Here is a 21,403-nt window from a genome sequence, read left to right on the forward strand (position 1 = left end):
GTTCACGTTCAAGAAAATTAACTATTCTTAAAAAATTATGAATTTTAAAATTTAGCTATATTATTTTGTTAAGTATTTTTTTGCACATGTCGTTATTATTATCCAATATTAAGATTTATTAATTACTCTACCCATGTTCGAATAATTTTTTTTGCTATTATTGAAATATTTTAGAAGCATAAAAAAAATTTGGTCTAATTTTAAATTAGTAAAAAACAAAGCATATTCTTCGTTAAAGTCTGATTAAATATTTTTGTCATCATGCTACAACAAATTCAGATGATTTAGTTCTGCAACCTGTGTTTCGATCTATATACTAAAATTCTAAAATGGAATATAACCATATTTTGTCTAGAATTAGATGGTGAAATTAAATCTCAAGAGTCTCATTAAGACAGAATCAAATATTAACAATCTTTTGATAGCCAATAAAGGAAACTGAGACCAATTTTTTACAAATATCCTACCAAAATTTTAACAATGAGAGGAAAATTTGAGTCAGTATTTAAATTTAAAAAAAAATTAAGAGGGTGAAAATTTTTAATAATTAATACATTTGGCTTTAATTAAATATAAAGTTAATTATTATGACTTATTTTAAAGCTAAATTAGAGAAATTATGCACTCACCTCTGTCGGAATTGTCTTGCCTTCCCCTCTGCCGCGACCTTTGCTGAAAATGTACTGTAAAATATAATTACATCTCTACTAAGCACAAGTCTCTTTTAAATAATAGAAAAAGATCTGCAAATATCACTTTTGTATCTGTAAATATCATTTAAGGATGTATCTGAAAGGACAAAGAATATCTATTTTTCGTTTTCAGGAAGTGGTTTAAAGAATTAAATCGCCAGTGAGAAGCGCAGCGCTCTTACTATTACATAAAAAGGAAGCTCTAAAAATTAGTTAAAAATCGTTAAGATGATTTGGAACGACATACCACTGCTATACCTGAACAAAATACAATGATGATACTAAAAAAATGCCGAAAGCGACTGAAACTAAATTATGCTAAATTAAAGTATTAAATGTTGAATCTCACACAAATCGTAAATACATATCGCACATACATATTGTATATTCAATCGGTATTACAGATGTTTTATATCCGATTTACAATTTATAAATGAATTATTTTGAGTTTTATTATCATTTTTTACATGGTTTTGGAAATATTTAAACTTTTATTATTAGTTTGAATGGAAGTGGGAGAGAATTCCTACGGTTTTCTGAATGTTGTAAATATTTTCAACGAGGCTTCAATGTATAGAAGTAGTTATTTAAATTGAAATTATTTAAGCATTAACCATTTAATGAAATTTAGGCTTACTGTTGCAAATTGCACCTAAGTATCTGTAGCTGATTGCAGAGAATCGAAATGATTCTAACTATAAATTGCATGAATAAGTATCTAACCATAAATTGCATGAATAAGTAATATAATCGAATGGGTAGTTTTTTTTTTTTTTTCAAGTTAGCATTCAGTTTTGTTCTGTGCTTTTCTTGCGAAAATAGCTGCATTTCAAAACTATCATTTCGATATTGGTTTCAAATCCCATAAACAATTGAAATAACATTTATTGGATGTATTCATATGACTCCGCTTGCTCTTAATAGATTGTGTTATTAGTATTGCTTAAATAAATCGGGAAATCTACATTTGAGGTTTCACCTTACAACATGTTAAGTTTGCGCAATTCAACAGTATTTGCGAAAAGTTATCTTACATTTTTCATTGAAAAGAAAACTATCGCAGAAATACATTAATTGTCGCTGAACATTTATGGTGAACTTGCCCAAATACAGCTTCAAAGAGTGGTTTGGCGATTTCAAATTGATAATTTCAATACGCGTGACAAAAAGTATTGTCATATCATATCACTCATTCTCCGACCTGCCCGAAGGCACACGGATAATAAATACTGAATGATCGGACCACCGCTACAGCAACACTGGCAGTATCTGTGGTTGAGTCCTAAGGGCCATCACCAGCCACGGTACAACCCATTCCCGAAGGAAGTACGTCCTATCATCAATGGAAGGAGCCAGATCCCCACCTTTTCCTGCACCCTCCAGAATAGCGAGAACTAACCACCATGTTGGAAGCTTCTCAGCTTCATTTCGGGTCTGCCCCATGGGGGGATGGCAAAGAGTATAGTAAACTACACACCCACGCAAATATTCAAGAATCATATTTAGAAGCGGTACTTGATGAGTGGTGAGCAAGAGCAATACAAATAACAATCGATCAGCTTGAAGGAGAAGATGGCTAACGACATGAAAAAATTATTTTCTAATACGACAACACATGTTGCCAGATCAATATAAGAAATTTTAAAATCATTTCACCGGAATATATTACCCCTCCAGCATGTGCATGAAATACTGCTTCTTCACACTACTATTTGTTGCTTTCTGTAGAATTGCAGAGAAATGTACTTTCCTGAAAGAGGTTTAATTACCACGCATATATCAGTAACTGACTTAATAACTGGATTTTATCTAACAACCGTCCAAATAACCTCATCTTTTTAAAGCATTCACAAACCACTTTTATTATTTAGCGAAGACTTAGTTAATTAAATATCGCCTTTATGTCTATAATCAGAAGCTTAAAATTGGCGTCCTCAGCGACACCACATTAAGATAGTAAAATATAGGAAATGTAATAATGATGTAGATGAGTTAAAAATGGATCGTCTCTGATTACTAAATTAATAAAATACTTATTTAGGTTCAATAATTTGAGAACAAGAGTTGGAATAAAATTCTTTCGAGTCTACATCCATCCAGTTAAGGTTCTACTTATTCAATAAAAATTAAATTAAAATAATAATTATTGAATTATAATTTAATACCTTTGCAGGGCCTTACCTCCAAGTGTTGTAGAAATGCTTTCACACGTTCCGCCATCTCAGAGAGCAAGAAATCAGCACAGGCCAAGTTCTCTTCAGTTACTCAGCGTAGGCCAAACGCCTACATACGGCAAAGTAGAAAAAGGTAATGATATGTTTTGTTTAATCGTTTATTACTGAAGATAAAATTCCATTAATTCATTGATGAAAGGTATCCATTTTGTAAATATTAACAGATGATTGCTGCATGTTGCTCAGAAGTACTCCCCTAAAAAGTAAATTCTATTCAAAAAGCTTTCTGTTGAAGATGCACCTTTTGGAAAATTTCATTTTACAAAAGGCTTGTAAGCAGCCATTCCTCTTAATATGCCTCCCTTAGAATGAGAAGCTAACAACTTTTCATCCTCGGAATTGAGAATGTTCTTAGAAACAGTTAATTCATCATTGAGGAGGATGATTATACTACTAGGTTAAAGAAAATATGATCACCAATATTCGCAAAATTCAGCGCTGAATAATCCAGAGATCAAATGGAATTGATATGTTGTTATTCTGTAAGGTGGGTAGCCATCATTAGTTTTCTTAGTAATCTTTGTTTAATTTATTTTGGACTAGCCGCCTTTGGCGACCAGCCGGTTCGCCAATCTTAATGTTCGTTAAAATTTTAATAATGAAATATTTTATGCAATTTCTACTTTAATAGCTTCTTCATCAAAATATTTTAAAACTTCAAATTTTGATTATCATATAATTCATTCATAATATTATAAAGGCCTTCAGTCATAACGTAATATGTATCTCTCTCATTTTCTGTTAGCACCCGTAGAATTTATGCTTTAAATTAAATTGGAAAGAATTTATCTTCAATTAATATAATAATATTTTTTACTGAAACAAAGCATTTTTTTATAATCTGATTACTGATAATAGAGTCACTCAGCGTTTAAACTTTATGGGCACTAAAGAATATCTTTTTTAATTTATGTAATATCTCAAGAGTTGGTCAACAAAATTTTCTTAGATTCATTATGAGCAGATCGATTCATTAACAATGTTTAAATTTAAATGCATCAAACACTAAGAAAATAAAACGAATCGTTTAAAATAAACGGTTGAAAACAGGTTTTAAAAAAACTACTTAAAAAACGATGTACTTAAAACTATAAGCATATACAAAAAATATATAACTAACATAAATACAATTTACTTACAAAAGCATGCAACTAACCCAAAAATAATTTAAATCATCCATTGATAACGTTGTCATGGCAACAATCAGAACAGAATGCGCATGCGTGAATTTTCTTCGCCGGTTACGTAACGCAAATACGTGATTTTTTCTACGCCAGTTGGGGTAACGCTATGCGGATTAGAAATTTTTAATTTCCTTTATTCTGTTTTATTTTAATTCAAAAGTACTTCAGAATGAATCTGAAAGATTGATTCATTAACAATGTTTAATTTTAAATGCATCAAACATTAAGAAAATAAACAGAACCGATTGAAATAATCCGCCGAAAAATTTTAACACTAGCCTCATTACTGTTGGGAGAAAAAAAAACTGAAGCCTTTTTCGTTTGGCGCTGGGGATAATGGAAGATTTTTTTGGCGGAAAAGTTGGCGGTGGGGAAAATGGAAGATTTTTTTGGCGGGAAAGTTAGTTTTTAATTAATAATTAAAATTCTAATTAAAAATTCGAAAAAAGAAACCCCAGGTGCACATTCCCAACCTCCAAGGTATACATGTACCAAATTTGGTAGCTGTATGTCAAACGGTCTGGCCTGTAGAGCGCCAAAACACACACACACACACACACACACACACACACACACACACACACACACACACACACACACACACACACACACACACACACACACACATTGAGCTTTATTATAAGTATAGATTACTGAATAAGTAACGTATTAAACGGGAAGAGGAAGCATTAGCATGTCCTTTTTAAAGTGAAATATCCCAAGAAAGCGAAAACGTAATCTCCAGCCCAAAGCCCTATTTATACTTGCTAAGCCATTGATGATGATAATATGCATCGGGTACCAGTTACTTTCGCTAAGCCATTGCCCAAATATAGTTATTCTAACAGCTTAAAAGTAATATATTTTCATTTATCTAAGATTAATTTTAATTAACAAATGGTGACCAATAGAAAATTATTTTCTGTGAGTTTCATACATATCTTTCAATTCCGTATGCTCACTTTTTTATCTCTCGGGATATTAATAATATTTTACATAATTTACTTTCTGGGCAGTTATTGTGAACCCTTCTCGTTCCCATAGGCCATAATCTCTCTCAGCAATTATGAAATATTTTTTGTGAAATCCATTTCTCCATGACTTCCATACTCCCTATATGATATATGGTTTCATACGATCTCCTAGTTTTAGCTACAAATGTCTGCAAACAGGGATAGTTATTTTATGGCCATCCAGACATTTGTTTATGTATTAGATATTCAAGAATATCATTAAAATTATTTTTTTAATGTAGAAATGAGAGAAAAAAAGTCGAAATAATCATACTTTTATGACTCATTAAATGATTTTTAAGATGGTGTAAAAATGATGATCTCCCTATTATAGCTCTGAAGTCGTCTCCAATAAACATCAAAACAGTGTTACGCACTGTTGGTAAATTAATATTGGTTCACAATTTTTATTGATGTCAAAAATTGAAATTAGTGGGAATAAAGTCGGTATTGATGTCTCTATGCCGATTGAAGGGGCGACATAAAAACAAAATATTAATGTGTATATGTCAAATTTAAAAACCAAATATGATAAGAGCCAAAAGGGAAATATTTAAACTTGTTGGCATTTCGAAGGTTGAAAAATTCGAATTATACATCGATTATCACCAACCCTCGCTGTATCATTTCCAACTTTTCATCTTATATCCACATATATTATAATATGATATTTTGAGAAAATGAACGAAAACAGGCAGTCCACTTCTGAAATCAAGAGTCGAAAACACAGCTGATTCCTACAGATCACGTCAATTTTTGTTACCACGTGCCTTATTTTAAGCACTATCTTAAGTTATTTTTTCGAAAATGTCTCTGACTGCTCTGATTACTTTTCTTAAGCAGTTGCTGTTCTAACTGAAACATAAAAGTGAAAGAAAGTTACACGTTTTGTAATGGGTGTAAAGCGTGAAAAAAGGGCAAAAAAATTTCGAATGCAATCAGTTATTTGGATCATACGGCAGCCATATATCACGGAGACGTTAACGCACACGCAGTAATGGATGTTCGCTAGGTGAGCCCCTATTAGCGACTGGGAAGATGTCACGAAGCATGTGCCACTTAATGAATAAGTTCCCGTCCTCTGATCTCGTGGCTCTTGGGTAATTCATATCCTGTCAAAAGTTAGCAGCCCCCATTATTCAAAAATCAAGCTGCAAATTCCTCCTACCTAACTAGCTACTTGCTTTTCCCCATAACTGCCTGCCGAGGGGAGGGTACGAAGAAGAAACAGGAGTTAAAAAGTTGAGATTTTTTCGGCGATTAGTAGTAGTAGAACAAAAAAGTAATAGTGTGCCTTTTTTTGTATCTATAGTAGTATCCGATAGTTTATTATCGTAAATCAAGTCCTCCTGAACTTAGTACTTTATTGCACTCAAAAAGAAAGTATTTCAGTCTCCAAAAAATTCCACTCGATATTTTGATGATTTTCCATATTTCAGCCAAAGCAGTAGTAGTAGGGAAATATTTTTGGGATTATATCTATATATTAATGAGATAACTGGAAAGTTGAATAAACGAGGAAAATGAAATTCGATATGTTGTCTTTCGACAAAAATTGTACATTAAAAAAAAAAAAAAAATTGGGCGAAATTCAAATAGCGCCTTGTGTTTAGTGCTGATTTTCGTCCTCCTCTAGCTTCATTCGTCATTAGACCGTATTACTATAAAATAATCACAAAATATTGTTTTCATGATACCCATTGATGGTGTTAGGTATTTTGTAGTCCTCAGCAATATGTCCTATGAGAATTCACTTGCAATAAACTAATCAATTTAGTTTCGCTTTTCAATAAGCATTTTTTAATCATACATTTTTACACTGCTTTTTTACATAACATTTTGTTAATGGTTTAATTTGGATTAATTTCTTATTTTATTAACTTTTTGAAAATACATATATTAATAATTTATTATGACTCCTGTCTGAATGGTATCCATGCTTTTATCCAATATTATCCAAGCACATTTTTAATGTCTATAAATACTGCATTGTCAATTATATTTAAAAAATATTAATATTGTTACGAATTTGTAATATAACACCCCTGCACAATAAGTTTCCTGATATATTTAGAGATATAGTAGTGGCCGCTGAATGAATGCCGAGATCCTCGTCTTGGTGACTTTGACGCCAAATTGGAAGTTGCTAAATCCTCTGGCGATAATCGATTAGGATCGAAGTTATGATGTCTTTCTAGAAGTTTCTTTGCCGTGTCGTGGATACTATAAAAAGTCGAAGGATAAAGCTTAAAATCCATCAATAGTGAGTCAGTCAGTTGAAGTGAGCTCAAATGAGTAGTTGCGTGAGTTCTTTCTGAACGCTTAGTGCTGTTATGGTTGTTTATTACGGATTTATTGTTTATATACAGCTATTTTTTAAGTATACTTTCTCTATATACTGCTACTATGAATTCGTGCTTTCGTGAAAAATAAAACATTATTATATTGTTTTCCAAACGGATTCTAGAACCCTCCGCGCTTTTGCGCATGCATTAAGATGGGTTTAACCGGTAAAATAGAGGTGTGAGTAAAGATTGAAGGGAAATATGTTTATATTTAACAATAAAGTGAAATGCGCACATCTTTCCGCGTTTCACCCCTAAGTGGCCATCTCAGGATACTGAAAAGAACAGTACGTTATTGAGCCTATTGGATTTTCTTCATTGTACGGACGAATCTGAGATTTTGGGTTTTTCTTAACAATATTATTCTAATATTTTGTTATGCATATAATTTATATATTTTAAACATTTATTTATTTGGTAGCTATTAGACCCCTCGTGACCCGAAAATCTTAAGAAATTGAGATTTTGAAGATAAGAATTAATCTATACTTATATAAAGCTCAATGTGTGTGTGTTGGCGCTCTACAGACCAGACCGTTTGACCTACAGCTACCAAATTCGGTACATGTATACCTTGGAGGTCGGGAATGTGCACCTGGGGTCCATTTTTTTGAATTTTTAATTAGAATTTTAATTATTAATTAAAAACTAACTTTCCTACCAAAAAATCTTATTTTCCCCACCGTCAAATGAGTAAGGCTTCAGTTTTTTTTCCCACGCTAATGAGGCTAGGCTTAAGATTTTTCGGCCTATTATTTCAAACGATTGTGTTTATTTTTTTAATGTTTGATGCATTTAAAATTAAACATTGTTAATTAATCGATCTTTCAGATTCATTCTGAAGTACGTTTGAATTAAAATAAAACAGAATAAAGAAAATTAAAAATTTCTAATCTGCATAGCGTTACCCCAACTGGCGTAGAAAAATTCACGCATTTGCGTTACCGTAACTGGCGTTGAAAATTCACGCATGCGCATTGTGTTCTGATTGTTATCAACGAATGCGGACTTGATTTAAATTATTTTTAGGTTAGTTGCATGCTTCTGTAATTAAATTGTATTTATGTTAGTTATATATTTTTTGTATATGCTTATAGTTTTAAATACATCGTTTTTTAAATAGTTTTTTTAAACCTGTTTTCGACCGATTATTTTAAATGATTCGTTTTATTTTCTTAATGTTTGATGCATTTAAACTAAACATTGCTAATTAATCGATCTGCTTATGATGAATCTGAAAAAATTTTGTTGACAAATTCTTGAAATATTACATAAATAAAGAACGATATTCTTTAGCGCCCATAAAGTTTAAACCCTCAGTGATTCTGTTTTCAGTAATCATATTATTAAAAAAAATGCTTTGTTTCAGTAAAAAAATATTATATTAATTGCAGATTAATCCTTTTCACTTTAATTTAAAGCATAAATTCTACGGGAGCTAACAGAAAATTGGAGATACATATTTCGTTATGACTGAAGTCCTTTTTAATATTATGAGTGAATTATATGACTATCAAAATTTGAAGTTTTAAAATATTTTGATGAAGAATCTATTAAAGTAGGAATTGCGTAAAATATTTAATTATTAAAATTAAAACGAACATTAAGATTGGCGAACCAGCTGGTCGCCAAAGGCGGCTAGTAACAAATAAATCAAATACAAAAATTATACAATAATAATAAGCAAAATTATTATTTTAAAATTCAAATCTAAGCAAGACTACAGCAAAATTGAAACAAATCAAACTACCATAAGACCATTAAATCATATAAAAAAATCGATAAAATATAAAACAAAGAAAATACCAGTTGAAAGTAAATACTCCAAAAACTTTTATGTTCTCTATTTTTATATTTCATTGATTTTTTTTTGTTTTATAATTTAATGGTCTTATTGTAGTTAAGTTAGTTTCAGTTTTGTTGTGGTCTTGATTCGATTTGAATTTTGAAATAATAATTTTGCTTATTATTATTTTGTAATTTTTGTCTTTGATTTATTTATTATTCATTTTTATCTTCAAAACCTCAATTTCTTGGGATTTTCGGACCACGAGGGGTCAGTACTTGGACGAAAGTCAGACTTCTCACAGAAAAAAAAAATCTTTGGTTTGAATCCCCGTCTGAGGGTGATCCTTGAAAAAGTCTGTAGGCCAGATTCAACATTTTTTATTCCTTCTAATTCTTTATTGCTTATAAACTTAATAGTTATTTCTAATTGGATTTTAGATGTAGTGGCATTAGCGCACTCCAAATACAATATATTTTCTAATAGTTTTGAGTCAGGTATTATTTACTTTAAATTTATCTTCATAAAGAATGTTTCTTTTATTGATAGTTTCCCTTTTATAACTTTATTTATTATTAACCATATTCACCAATGGAATATGATTAATAATAAACAAGTACATTTATTAGAAAGTTTCAGGTGCATCACTCCTGCTGGTTTTAGTATTAATATTTATTAGTATGGTTTATTAGTATTAATATTTTTTCTTAATTATTAAGTAAATTATTATAGTTCTTTCAATTACTGCTTTACCATCCGCTTTAAATAACTGAGGAAGGGAAAAAGAGCATTCAGCATTCTGCCTTTGTTTGCCTCAGAGGTAGTGTATGCACTTAATGGATGATTTTAAAAATCGCTTTCTAAGAGAAAAAATCAGGAAAACCCAAACCATCTGTATCGTATTCTTTCCGGGAGGGAGAAAGAGACGGAACTGAAGACATATGTTGGCGTAGGACGGTGTCAGATCATCAAGGAATACATCACTTTCTCGCGCAAGGAACTCGTTTCAGTTTTTCTACCTCTGCCTCCTCTTCGGTTCTTGAATACGTGGAAAATTATTTCGTTTCCGAAATTTACGAAATCTTGCATATTCACATAATTAAAAAAATAAAAATTAAACGAATATTCTGAATTAAATTTCGTCTACTTTGTTAGCATCTTGACAACTAACGTACAGTTTTTGTGTCTACGTAGAAAACATTTGCTGTCAAATTTAGAAGGCTTTACTTGAAAGTGGAATAATTCTAAAGAAAACTAAGGAAGGAACAAAAAATTTCAGATTTTCTTTTTTCTGAATAAGAATTTTCACGCTTCAATTAATATCTAAAAAACCAAATTTCGCTCGATTTTTAAAATTTTTTTTTATGGAGAAAGTATTTAGATAGGATTCACATATTGATTACATACGAAATTATTTTCAATTGTACCTACATATGAACTGATCATTTAAATAAGAAAAATCATGAATGCACTTAGTTTTAATATGTTATTCGAAACAATATACTATATTACAGTATTCATTTTACAGTTTATCTATCATTACTTATGTTTTTGAACTTACACTCAGTTTTACCATGAAATCGGGCATTCTATGACATTGTCAGCTTGAGAGCAGATAGAAAAAAAGGCTCTAATACTTATTAAAAAAATGTTTCTTTTTTGTGTGTATAAAATTTCGTTTTTTCAGGAAAGGCACCTATATTGATAAACTTAAAAAGCAAAATATTAAATATGAATACATAAGTAAAATAATAAAGTAAAAAGCGCGTCTCGAACCGAGGATAAGCAACACACCCGTCACTCATGCTGTTCTGACTACTGTATTACACTGCCCACACTTCGAAGCAGTAGTTGAATATACTTATTCTAATAATTAGTTATAAAAAAATTTGTATATGTGTTCGTAAAATCGTGTTTTTTTAGGGATGACACATATATAGACCAACTTAAAAAGCAAAACCTTATCTAAATATAAAATTTGATCCAAAACGTTAGAGCCGTTTCCGATATACAATTATACAAGAATTGCTCGTTTAAAGTTATAAGATGTGAAATGTTATTAAAAAAATCTACCGACGTTTAGTGAATATTGTTAAAGACTACTTTGATAAAACATTCACCTAAACAGATGTAATTAGACGCATACTAATTTTGTTTCATTCTTAAATTGCACATTATATTGTTACGAAATTCCCGGGGTTCGTTTGGATAGTGGAAGTTATATGGTGTGGAGAATCAATCACCAAGCGGCAGTAGAAAATAAAACAACGACGTTTATTTACACGAAGACATACAGGACAGCACAAAAACGACAACTATATACAGCACAGAAGACGATTATCTTCAGCCGAGATGTGCAGCATACAAAACAACATAAACAGCAGCATACAACAGACTCTACTGCAGACAGTAGAACACAGCTTAGTTCAGCACTAGCTTCACTCCGTCGCTGCTCCGCTTATCTCTGGAAGGCCAGTTCTTTATCGTCGTTTCCGACTACTCTTCTCTGTCCACCACTGGTCCACGACCCAATTCACCACTGCTCGACAGCTGCGAGCCACTTCTTTTATAGGTCTCAGGAGGCGGGGCTAGGAACCTCTCAACCAATCAGGAACGTTCGAGGCGTATTTCCTACTGGACGGATCGGGGAAATTCTCGATGTTTCGGGTATAATCTATTTTGGCGCCAAAGTCTCCAAATGGTCGCCAAGCTCTGGGACCTCCTATGGAACCAACTATACTGGAAGCCGAATCAAAGGATTCGTAACAATATTATATTCATATATCGTGCATTAATATGTTTTTTTTTTTTTCATATCACTTATAAATCAACTTTCATTCTATAAAACTTAAAAATCCCATAAAAAGTAGTTTAATGTGACCTGAGCATTCATTTTAATCATATTTTTGAGTGCTGCAGCAAGGATAATATGTATAATTTAATATAAAAGCGTTCTTATAATTTGCAGTAATTATTTTCTATAAGTATATTAATTATTTCCTCGTATGATCTGCAATTTTTGACATGGAAACAGGTGAATTTCATTTTAATTGCCATAATAAGCGATACTTTTAATTCTATGAATCCGGCTGATGTGAGAATTCTAGTGTCTCAAATATCCGGGATAATTTTCATGAAAACTAAAACGGAATCGTCCCTTCTATATAAGCGGCTGGTTAGGGATTACCTTTCAATTCTAAATTTCATATAAGCATCCGGATACGTCCAGTCGGGGCTTTATCGATTGGGGCGGATCCGGGTTCATAGGGCTAAACGACGATCTTTAAGATAAAAATGTGTTTCATGGCTGTTATTTTTTTAATATTATTATACTGAATACTTGTTATGAAGACTTAGAAGTTTATATCTAAAAAAAAAAAAAAATTAGCCATTCTAAAAAATAAACTTATGCCATGTCAGTTATTTCACTAAAATATATAAATCTTAAATAAAAGTCAAAGGAAGTGGTCTTCCTGAAACTTTCTCGCAAGTCCCTAATAAAGATGTAATTCTCCTATTTAATATTTTGGACCTTGAACAAAGTCATGAACGCCAAGTGTGTTTTCGGAATATTCACAAAAATTGTAAAATTCTCACAATCGATTTACAACCCCCTTTTTTTGAGGAGCCATGTATTAAAATTATTTATATTGATAGATCTACACTTCACGAAGCCTGAGCTTTAACGGCCATTATAATATCGCAGATAGTTAAATAGTTAATTTATTTTCAGATCAAACAATTTAATTTACCTCAAATTTTGCTTTCTTTAAAAAAACAAAATGGGTTTTTTTCCCATCACTCAGACGATATAAAATTTGATTGTAGAACAGATTGACTGCAGGAATGTTTAATTAATTTTTGCTTTTTAGCAGCAGTTATCGTTTGCAAGTAAATTGAAAAGAAATCTAGAGCAATCCATGTTATTTCTTATAATTCAGAAAATTAATTAGCGCTAAAATAAGTAAATTAATTAGCACCTATTATTTATATATTTAATGGTATTAATCGTATTGGGACAAGTCAAAAATATTTATTTCAGATAATGTTTCATCGTCATAAATATTACGCTCATGCAGTTCTTTAACAGATAAGATGATTTTCATCCCGTTAATTAGCTTTTAGCTCCGTAATAATTTTCTAATTCAATTTTTTAAAATTTTAATATTAACATCTATATCTTTAAATATTTGCTTAGAGCATAAAGTAATTAAAATATTGTTGGCTTTTATGTAAAAATCGTATATGTAATATTTTTTATTGTAATAAAATAACTCTTGAAGCTTAATCTCCTATTCAATTAACGATATAGAATAAAAAAAAATCCCTCATTTTAATAAACACCAACAATTTCATTGGTTTAAAATGTTTTTATGGTATTCACATCTCACCAATCGGCGATTTTTTTTAATGGGTTAAACAACGTATTTCATTTGTAATACAAATTAAGATATCTGTTAATTTCTTTAGGCGGAATCAACTAAAAAGGCTGAATGATGAAAAGAGTAACGGTAATGCTTCAATAAAAAAATATTTATTATTTGAAAAAACATACTCATATTAAGGATAAATATGAATCAAGTTCTTTTATTCTTCCAAAATTCCTGTGAATAAAAATGCGATAAAAGTCATATTTTGCCATAAACGATTTGAAATTACATAATATATGGTCCACGGTTGGTTATTTCTTTTTGGAACCGAGTTTCCAGCACACAAATTTAAGTATATTTCAAGAACTACTGCGAATTTCGGAACAAAATTTAATACACACGCATAAAAAAGCTTACTGGATCGAATTATTGGGAAAAAAAATCTCGATTTCTGTAATGGAAAAATTTTGAGGTAATAATTAATTAACTATAATTAACTCAGTTGATTGAGTTGTTTATCTAAACAAATCTATCCCTTTCAACTATTTCCATCGAGTTTTGTGAAGACGCGATAATAAATAACAAAGTTACAGAGGTGTTCCTTTTTTTTTTTTATGACTGTACTAAATTCTATTTATCGAAGCTGTTTCCCCTCCCCCATTATATTCGTATACATCAAAAGGACGAATTGACACACGCAGTAAACCCTTTGAAAAATGTGATAAGTTTTTTTATACTCTCTACATTTTAAATGCTAAAACTGTGTATCAAATTTTATTTATTGAACTCGCTGCTTTTTACATAACGTTTAAGTACAGACCTCTAGATGATCAATTATTTAACAGATTTGGTTCAAAATTCGATACAGATCTACACTTTAAAAACTGAATTCGCGTATCAAATTTTATGCAATTATCATGTTCATTTCATATGGACAGCCATATTTGTGAAAAATATTTACAAATTCGTTATGAAGAAAGACTACATAGTAGATTTAATGTGTCTAACTCAAAGTGTTTTTGAGTTATCGTGTTCGCAGATAAATGAATATAAAAACGTGCTTTTTGATTTCAGAGAAGTCTGAAACGTAAAGATTTGTCAAAATCTCGAAGTTCGAATTTTTTGATGATTATATATATATATATATATATATATATATATATATATATATATATATATATATATCATCGTATACGAAAAAGTAAAAAATAGTATTTTAAATATCGAGCAACCTAGTAAACTATATTTATCTTTCGAGTACTATTTTGTTTATCGGTAACATTTTCATTAATTAATTGAATAAATAGTTTGTGTTATTTGTCTAAAACTTCAGAATGTAATGAATTCTCGTACTTCATGATATTTCATAATCATTGGGCTCATACATGCACACGTATTAAAAAATGTGTCTAATTATATTGCTGTACTATCCTTATTTTGCCCAATATTTGAAATCTGATTTTTTTATCGCTTTTATTTTAACCTTTTAAAGAACAGGTTTATCAAACCAATTTAACACTGTCCTTTATTAAACAAAAATTCTAATCTTCGCATTCCGGTAGCATTTGCGTTCCTTCAGTATCAATTTGCACTGTCAAAATGAGTAAAACTGTTGCACGCATTCCATAATAATTAAAATAAGAGATGTTATAAGTTCTAAATACGACTTTTCTATTACGTGCAATCGTAGAATCCATATCATTGATGCGAATTTAGATTATTAAAAATTTTTATCCCTGGGATAAGTTTGCTAAAATACACCTTAGTCTTACATCATAAATTCATATATGGCCCGAAGATATTTTCTTCTGAAGAATTAATACATGGCGTGGTAGTGTCCATTATGTACTAAATTATAGCAGCGGCCTAGCCATTCAGGATGTGGATGCCCAGGTAAAACTCTGGACATCGTTTATTATTATTCCGTAAATTCAAACAAGGGCAATTATCATACTTTGTGATTACAATTTCTTTTAACCAAATATGCGCAGTGGCGAATTTTCGACTAGGCAGCAGCCTAGGGCCGTTTGGCTAAGAAAGGATCGCAAGCAGATCGATTAAATCTCATCACCAATCAATCTAGGAAAATAAAGTGGTATATTTTTTTTAATATTATTCATCGATTTAAAAAATTTATTTACCTAGTTGCCAAATAAATAATTTCTAAAAATAAATTTGATGAATGATAATAAAATATTAATATCATTCTACTATTTTATGTGTAGTTGGTCAGATTTCTATATGTTTTTATACATTCTCTTAGTCATTAGAATATTTCAAAAATCGAACATTTGCTTCAATAAGATTATTTGCAGAAATGAAGATGACGGGTAGTCAGGAGTCACAATAGAAAAATAAAAACAAATGCATATTGTTATGGATTCAGGGTTCTTTCGATTTGTTGATCGATGAAAATACACAATCAACAGGTCCATATTAAATTCATTTAATTAAATTTATTAAACATAAAGAAACGAATAAACAGACAACAAATATACAGCTAAGACGAACACAAGCAACATACAGCAGCACACTACAACAAACAGTAGTCCACAAGTAGTAATCGGTAGAAATAACACCACAGCACACAAAGCAACCAAGCAGAATTCAGCAAAAGGAGGGAATCTTCGTAGTTACTCTCTACGGTCTTTCCAAACGCTTGCAATTTTCCACTCTCTCCTCACTTTAGCTGTATCAAACCGCCGATTCACTACTACACGACTGGTTACTCCTCACACGATTCGATGCTGCTTCTACAATAAAACACCAGGACTAGGTACACAGCTCAATTCAGCAATCGCCAGAGCGCCACACAACGCTTGCTTTTCGTTGGATTGATACAACTATTCCGCTGTCTCTTTCCACGACTGACTTCCGACCTTTTATAGTTTCCGGAGTCGGGCAGAGAAGGTTTCTGGAACAATCGGGCATATATCAGTTTTTTTTTCTTCCCCCTATTGGTTCTATCACCAAAATTCTGGAAGATTCCAATATTATCTATTTTATCGCTAAAGTCGTCATCTCTTGAGATCGCTGATTCGGCATCCAACAAAGCTGATTGTAAAACTGTCTTTCCAGTGATGAAACTAACCGTACTGGGAAGCAACATTACAAATTTGTAACAAGATTCGCAAGTTAATAAAAAAAAGTTAATAAAATTAACAAGTTAATAAAAAAAAATACTAAAATTGTTCTTTAGCTTGTTAAAAATGTGCCGAAATATAAAAATGTATTTCAGAGGGGGTTTCGTAATGCCATTGTTTAGGATCACAAATATTTAAATCAGAACTGAACATGGGCATTCTTTTCAATGAAATATTTTACTGTCAATTTACCTCACAAATATATGCCTTTCTAAATTAAAAGTTTTCTTTTTGAAATAGAAGAAGAAACGGATCCACTTTCTGGAACCCTCTTCAATCGTGCTATAAGTAACAGCATCCATGTTCCAAACCAACAGGCATGCACCATATCTCAGCCTTACCCCGGAGATGTCTGTACTTATGCTCCTACATATGACAATTATCTCTATCCAATGAAGTCTCGTTCTGCGCCCTATTCTAGACCAGCTATCCCACCTTACACAGGCTATGGTGGCACCCAAGGCTACAGTTTGTACTCGAGTACTCGTCCAAAGCAAAATGTTCATGAATATTCTCCAAGGTGAAGATTTTATATTTCATATAGTTGTACTATATACATACTGCTCATGAACTACGAAGAAAAGTGAGAATTATGATACATCAAAGTGCAATACAAGTGCGAGTGCAATGTAAGAGTTCTTGTTTATAAGTGTAAAATATTGCTCATATCGAATTTTGTACAGTGTGTTCTCTATTTTATGTTATTTCAATAAAATTATACATTATTCCAAACTGTGTGGGTTTCTTAACTAAACAAGATTCGTTGAAAATGTATTCAATTTGTAGAAGCCATGGCGTAGATAGATGCATATTTTGAGATACAGATTTACATGCATGTATATGCGTCAATGTACAACCACAGATTGCACAAGTATAAAAACAGTGATTTTATTTTGCACATACAACTCTACAAATGGGAACTACAGATGAAAATATTATTGTAGCAACAACCTAGCTGATAATGTTTCCGAGATTCAATAACCTTTTTATACACTCTTGTAAGACTATTATACCAGTGCAATGAATCTTAAAAGATAATTTCAAGATAGTTATCAGAATCCATCATTTGATTGATTGATTGATTTTTTCTGGCGTAAGGGCCAAGCTGTGGAAATATCTATTCTTCAATAATTTGTTGATACTACATTATATGTAACATATCTGTAAGAAGTGCTGCTGATGAGTGGGTAACCAATGTTTAAGGTTTGTAAATCATAAGCTTTCTTTCGAAAATTATATATTACATGATTATATACATCATAATGTTATTTTTATTTATTTACCGCACTGCTCAATGGCAATTGTAAGAAAAAATATTAAAAGAAATTTTTGTTGTTTCTTTCGAAACAATTCAATATAAGTCTATAGAAGATATCTGATAATGAAATACAACCATTAAATGTCTTTTTCTAGTATGTATGATGCAGAAATAAGTTAACGATTGTTATTAAAAAAGAATTATCTGTGAATGCTTATTTTTCACCATATGATACAAACATTTCTAGAAGTGCAATAACTTTTCAAAATCTATGGTAGGTAGGTAGGTATTTGTTTTAATGGTACAAACGTCAGCTATGGTTATGTTATGGAAATATTATAAGAAGAGGGTTAAAACTCTTAAGATTTTAAAATGCTTGCACAGTGTAAAAAAGGAAGTTAATTCAAAATCCTGTAAAATTGAAGAAAATGTTTTCATAAAATGGTTCGCGTATTAAATATTAATAAATTTAAAGACACAAAATATAAATTACAGATGGCAAGATAAGTCGAAAATGTTAACGAAAAAAAAAAAAAAAAACTCTTATATCCTCTGAAAGGGAGAAAGAGGGGGACATCACTGTGAATGTTTAACGATTTTACATTAAAATTTTTTTTATCATGAATAGGAGTATTTGACATACTATTATAAAAAGTTTTTAAAATCTACATACTGAAAAGAGATTCTTTTTAATCTTTGCTTCAAATACCTTTTTGGACGAATAGAGCCAGTAAAGAATTGAGTTGTTGTTTAGCAATGGCAAGAGTTTCTTCGATTGTGGGTCACTATATCTACTTTTTCAGTTTCTGTATTGATAATATAAGTAGGGAGGTCAATTAATATGACTTCCAGATTTGAGTTGACATATGACGACTTGATAGAATTATTGGAAATCATTGTAGTATTTACTGCTTTTGAAGACGAGACGAAAACTTATATCAAAACGGAATTTGATATTTACGAGAAGGGGAGGGGAATAGTCCAAAATTTAGATTGTTTACCTGTATTTTTTAGTTTTGTTCTCTTCCTTTGGATCCCCCCCCCTGTTGTTATGAAACCAACTAGTAAGATCCTGTATAGTGGATATTGTTAAATTAGAAGAAACTACTTCACAAACATCAACACTATTTTGAGTTGAATTCTCAGGGTCTGTTATATGAGGGAAAAAAAAAAAAAAAAGTTGAGACAAAACTTTAGAATCCGAATTCGGAAGAATTATCTGATGAATTCCTTTGAGTAGAAATTATTTTCCCTTTTTTTTTGTTATCATTGCTGATACTAATTAATATTGGTGAAGGTAACCGATTAAATCAATTTCTAGCTTCTGCGAAGAAAATCTGTTTTTATTATTAAGGCAATAATCTCTTTTAGTGTGTGTCACTAGATCCAATTGTGAAAAATGTTCCCCTATAAAATCTACCTTGAAAAAGAAATAGTTTCTCTTTCAAGGTACACAGAGAATTATCAAGACTCATTTCCACATGATGCAAGTAAGAGTCCTGCAATAAGCTGCTTTAAAATGTATTTCATAACAGGAGATCAAATATAATTAGCTTTTGCAATGATAGTAATTTAAGAGAATTGAATGATAAAATTAAGTATTTTATTTCAAGATTTAAAAATCTTTCCACATATTTACAAATCAGATGCGAGTTACTTCCTATCTATGAAGAGCTTCAGTAATCTAGTCAATTGGAATGTTTAGCAACTCTCAAACAGAAATTACTTTGTCTGAAGATAAAGTTTAAGTTTGGATAAATTTTGTCCCTGCTTTGGTTTTCCAATTTCAATAAACAGATCAATGGAGCAGAGTTAAAAAATTTTTTTTCTTATTCATTTCACTAACACAACTAAATGCCTTTCCTACAAGAAAGGGAAAAAAATGAAAGGTTCCTTTATTTCTTGAAAAGATTCATTGGCACAAAACATAGGAAAAGAAGATGGGGTAAATGATGCTCACTGAAAAGAGAAGATTTTCTGCAACCTACACAATACTGAAAGAAGTTCAGGTCCAACAGTATCACATATTATGGGACCCAATAAAGAAAGGCAGCCATCGTCTCTAGGCATTCCCAGCCTTGATACTTATTTTAGTGGTAGCCAGAATTTATATACTGAGAGTCACTTCTGGAGATACTGCCCATCTTTGATGGCAAGTCCAAGAAGTGAACACTTTACATGATCCCCAGCAGATTAATCACTTGGGTGGTTAGCTACTTGATGAAATAATACACAGGGGATCACAAGATACTATCTGTCTAATTGATTGATGTGTATAGTCAACACATGGAGCTAACTGTACAAAAGAAATTAAAATACAAATGGCTACTCTCGGAGACCTCCTCTGCTTGTCATTCAGAGAAGTAAAAAGTGGAAGCCCAGGGAAGGGTAAATCTGAAGGAAGGAAAGATTCCCAAGAATCTTGGAACACCTGTACCTATAAACTGAAAGTCCTTGAAGGGATCAAAGTATATAATCTTTCACAATTGGCAGCAATTTTTAAATAGTCACTTTAACCAATCACAATAGCCAGACTTAAAAAAAGATGAAACTTCTTTTTTACGTCTCATTCTTTTTCTTAACTTGTAGCCATTCTTTACAATAAGATAGTTTTCAGTTTACTTGCTTTTTTTTCTCAGTAATGAATGATGATTTCTCAGTAATGTTTTAAATTGCAAGGAATTTTATTTCTTGATTAAAAAAAAGCATTTCAAAGCTCAAAAGTCAATGTAAAAAAGAAAAGTAAATAAAATTAACAAAATAATTAACATATTTTTAATAATAAATTTCTACAGTAATGAGTAATTTCACAATATAAATTTCAAACTTTTACAACCATAAAATTAATAACAAATGATATGATTGCATTAGTGTAAAATAGTAAACAAATTATTAACAAATATGCCAACCTAAAAGAAAAATTTAAGATCTTATTATCTATTTCTTTTTACACCTATATGTATCAGACAAGAAATTATAGACTCTTATGCATCTATATATCATAAACGTTTACAGAAAATTCAAAATTTGTATCATGAAATACTATGCACAATACTGTTGCCACAGTTTCTCTTATATCAAACTTTGAACTAAGCTGACGTTTAATTATTTTGATTGGACCCATTCTGCAAATTTAATAACTAAATCCATGAAAATATTGTCGCATTGAAAAGAGGCAGTCGACTCTCCATGACCAAATGGTCACAGCACTGATCTCGTAATCAAGAGATTGTAAGTTCGAATCCCCCTAGAGGCAATGCGATTCACAGTTTGTGTAAATATTTAATTCCTTGATTTTATGTTTCCCTTTATTTCATGTTACAGAAAATTCTGGACATTTCTTTAGTTTAGCCTGGTTGGTAGAGCGTCGGATTCGCG

General features: G+C 31.0%; 1 protein-coding gene across 1 annotated transcript in view; it reads left to right on the forward strand.

The window, feature by feature from the left end:
• The window catches only part of LOC129972508 (T-box transcription factor TBX10-like), a 103,066-nt gene extending 85,082 nt beyond the window's left edge, over positions 1-17,984 (forward strand). Inside the window, exons 7-8 of the mRNA XM_056086663.1 lie at positions 2,866-2,999; positions 17,008-17,984. Of these exons, the coding sequence (XP_055942638.1) occupies positions 2,866-2,999; positions 17,008-17,291 (418 nt within the window). The 3' untranslated portion in view covers positions 17,292-17,984. The remainder of the gene's footprint in view (positions 1-2,865; positions 3,000-17,007) is intronic.
• Positions 17,985-21,403: the final 3,419 nt, after the last annotated feature.

This window comes from Argiope bruennichi, chromosome 6 (genome assembly GCF_947563725.1).
Source record: "Argiope bruennichi chromosome 6, qqArgBrue1.1, whole genome shotgun sequence".
Taxonomy (NCBI): domain Eukaryota; kingdom Metazoa; phylum Arthropoda; class Arachnida; order Araneae; family Araneidae; genus Argiope; species Argiope bruennichi.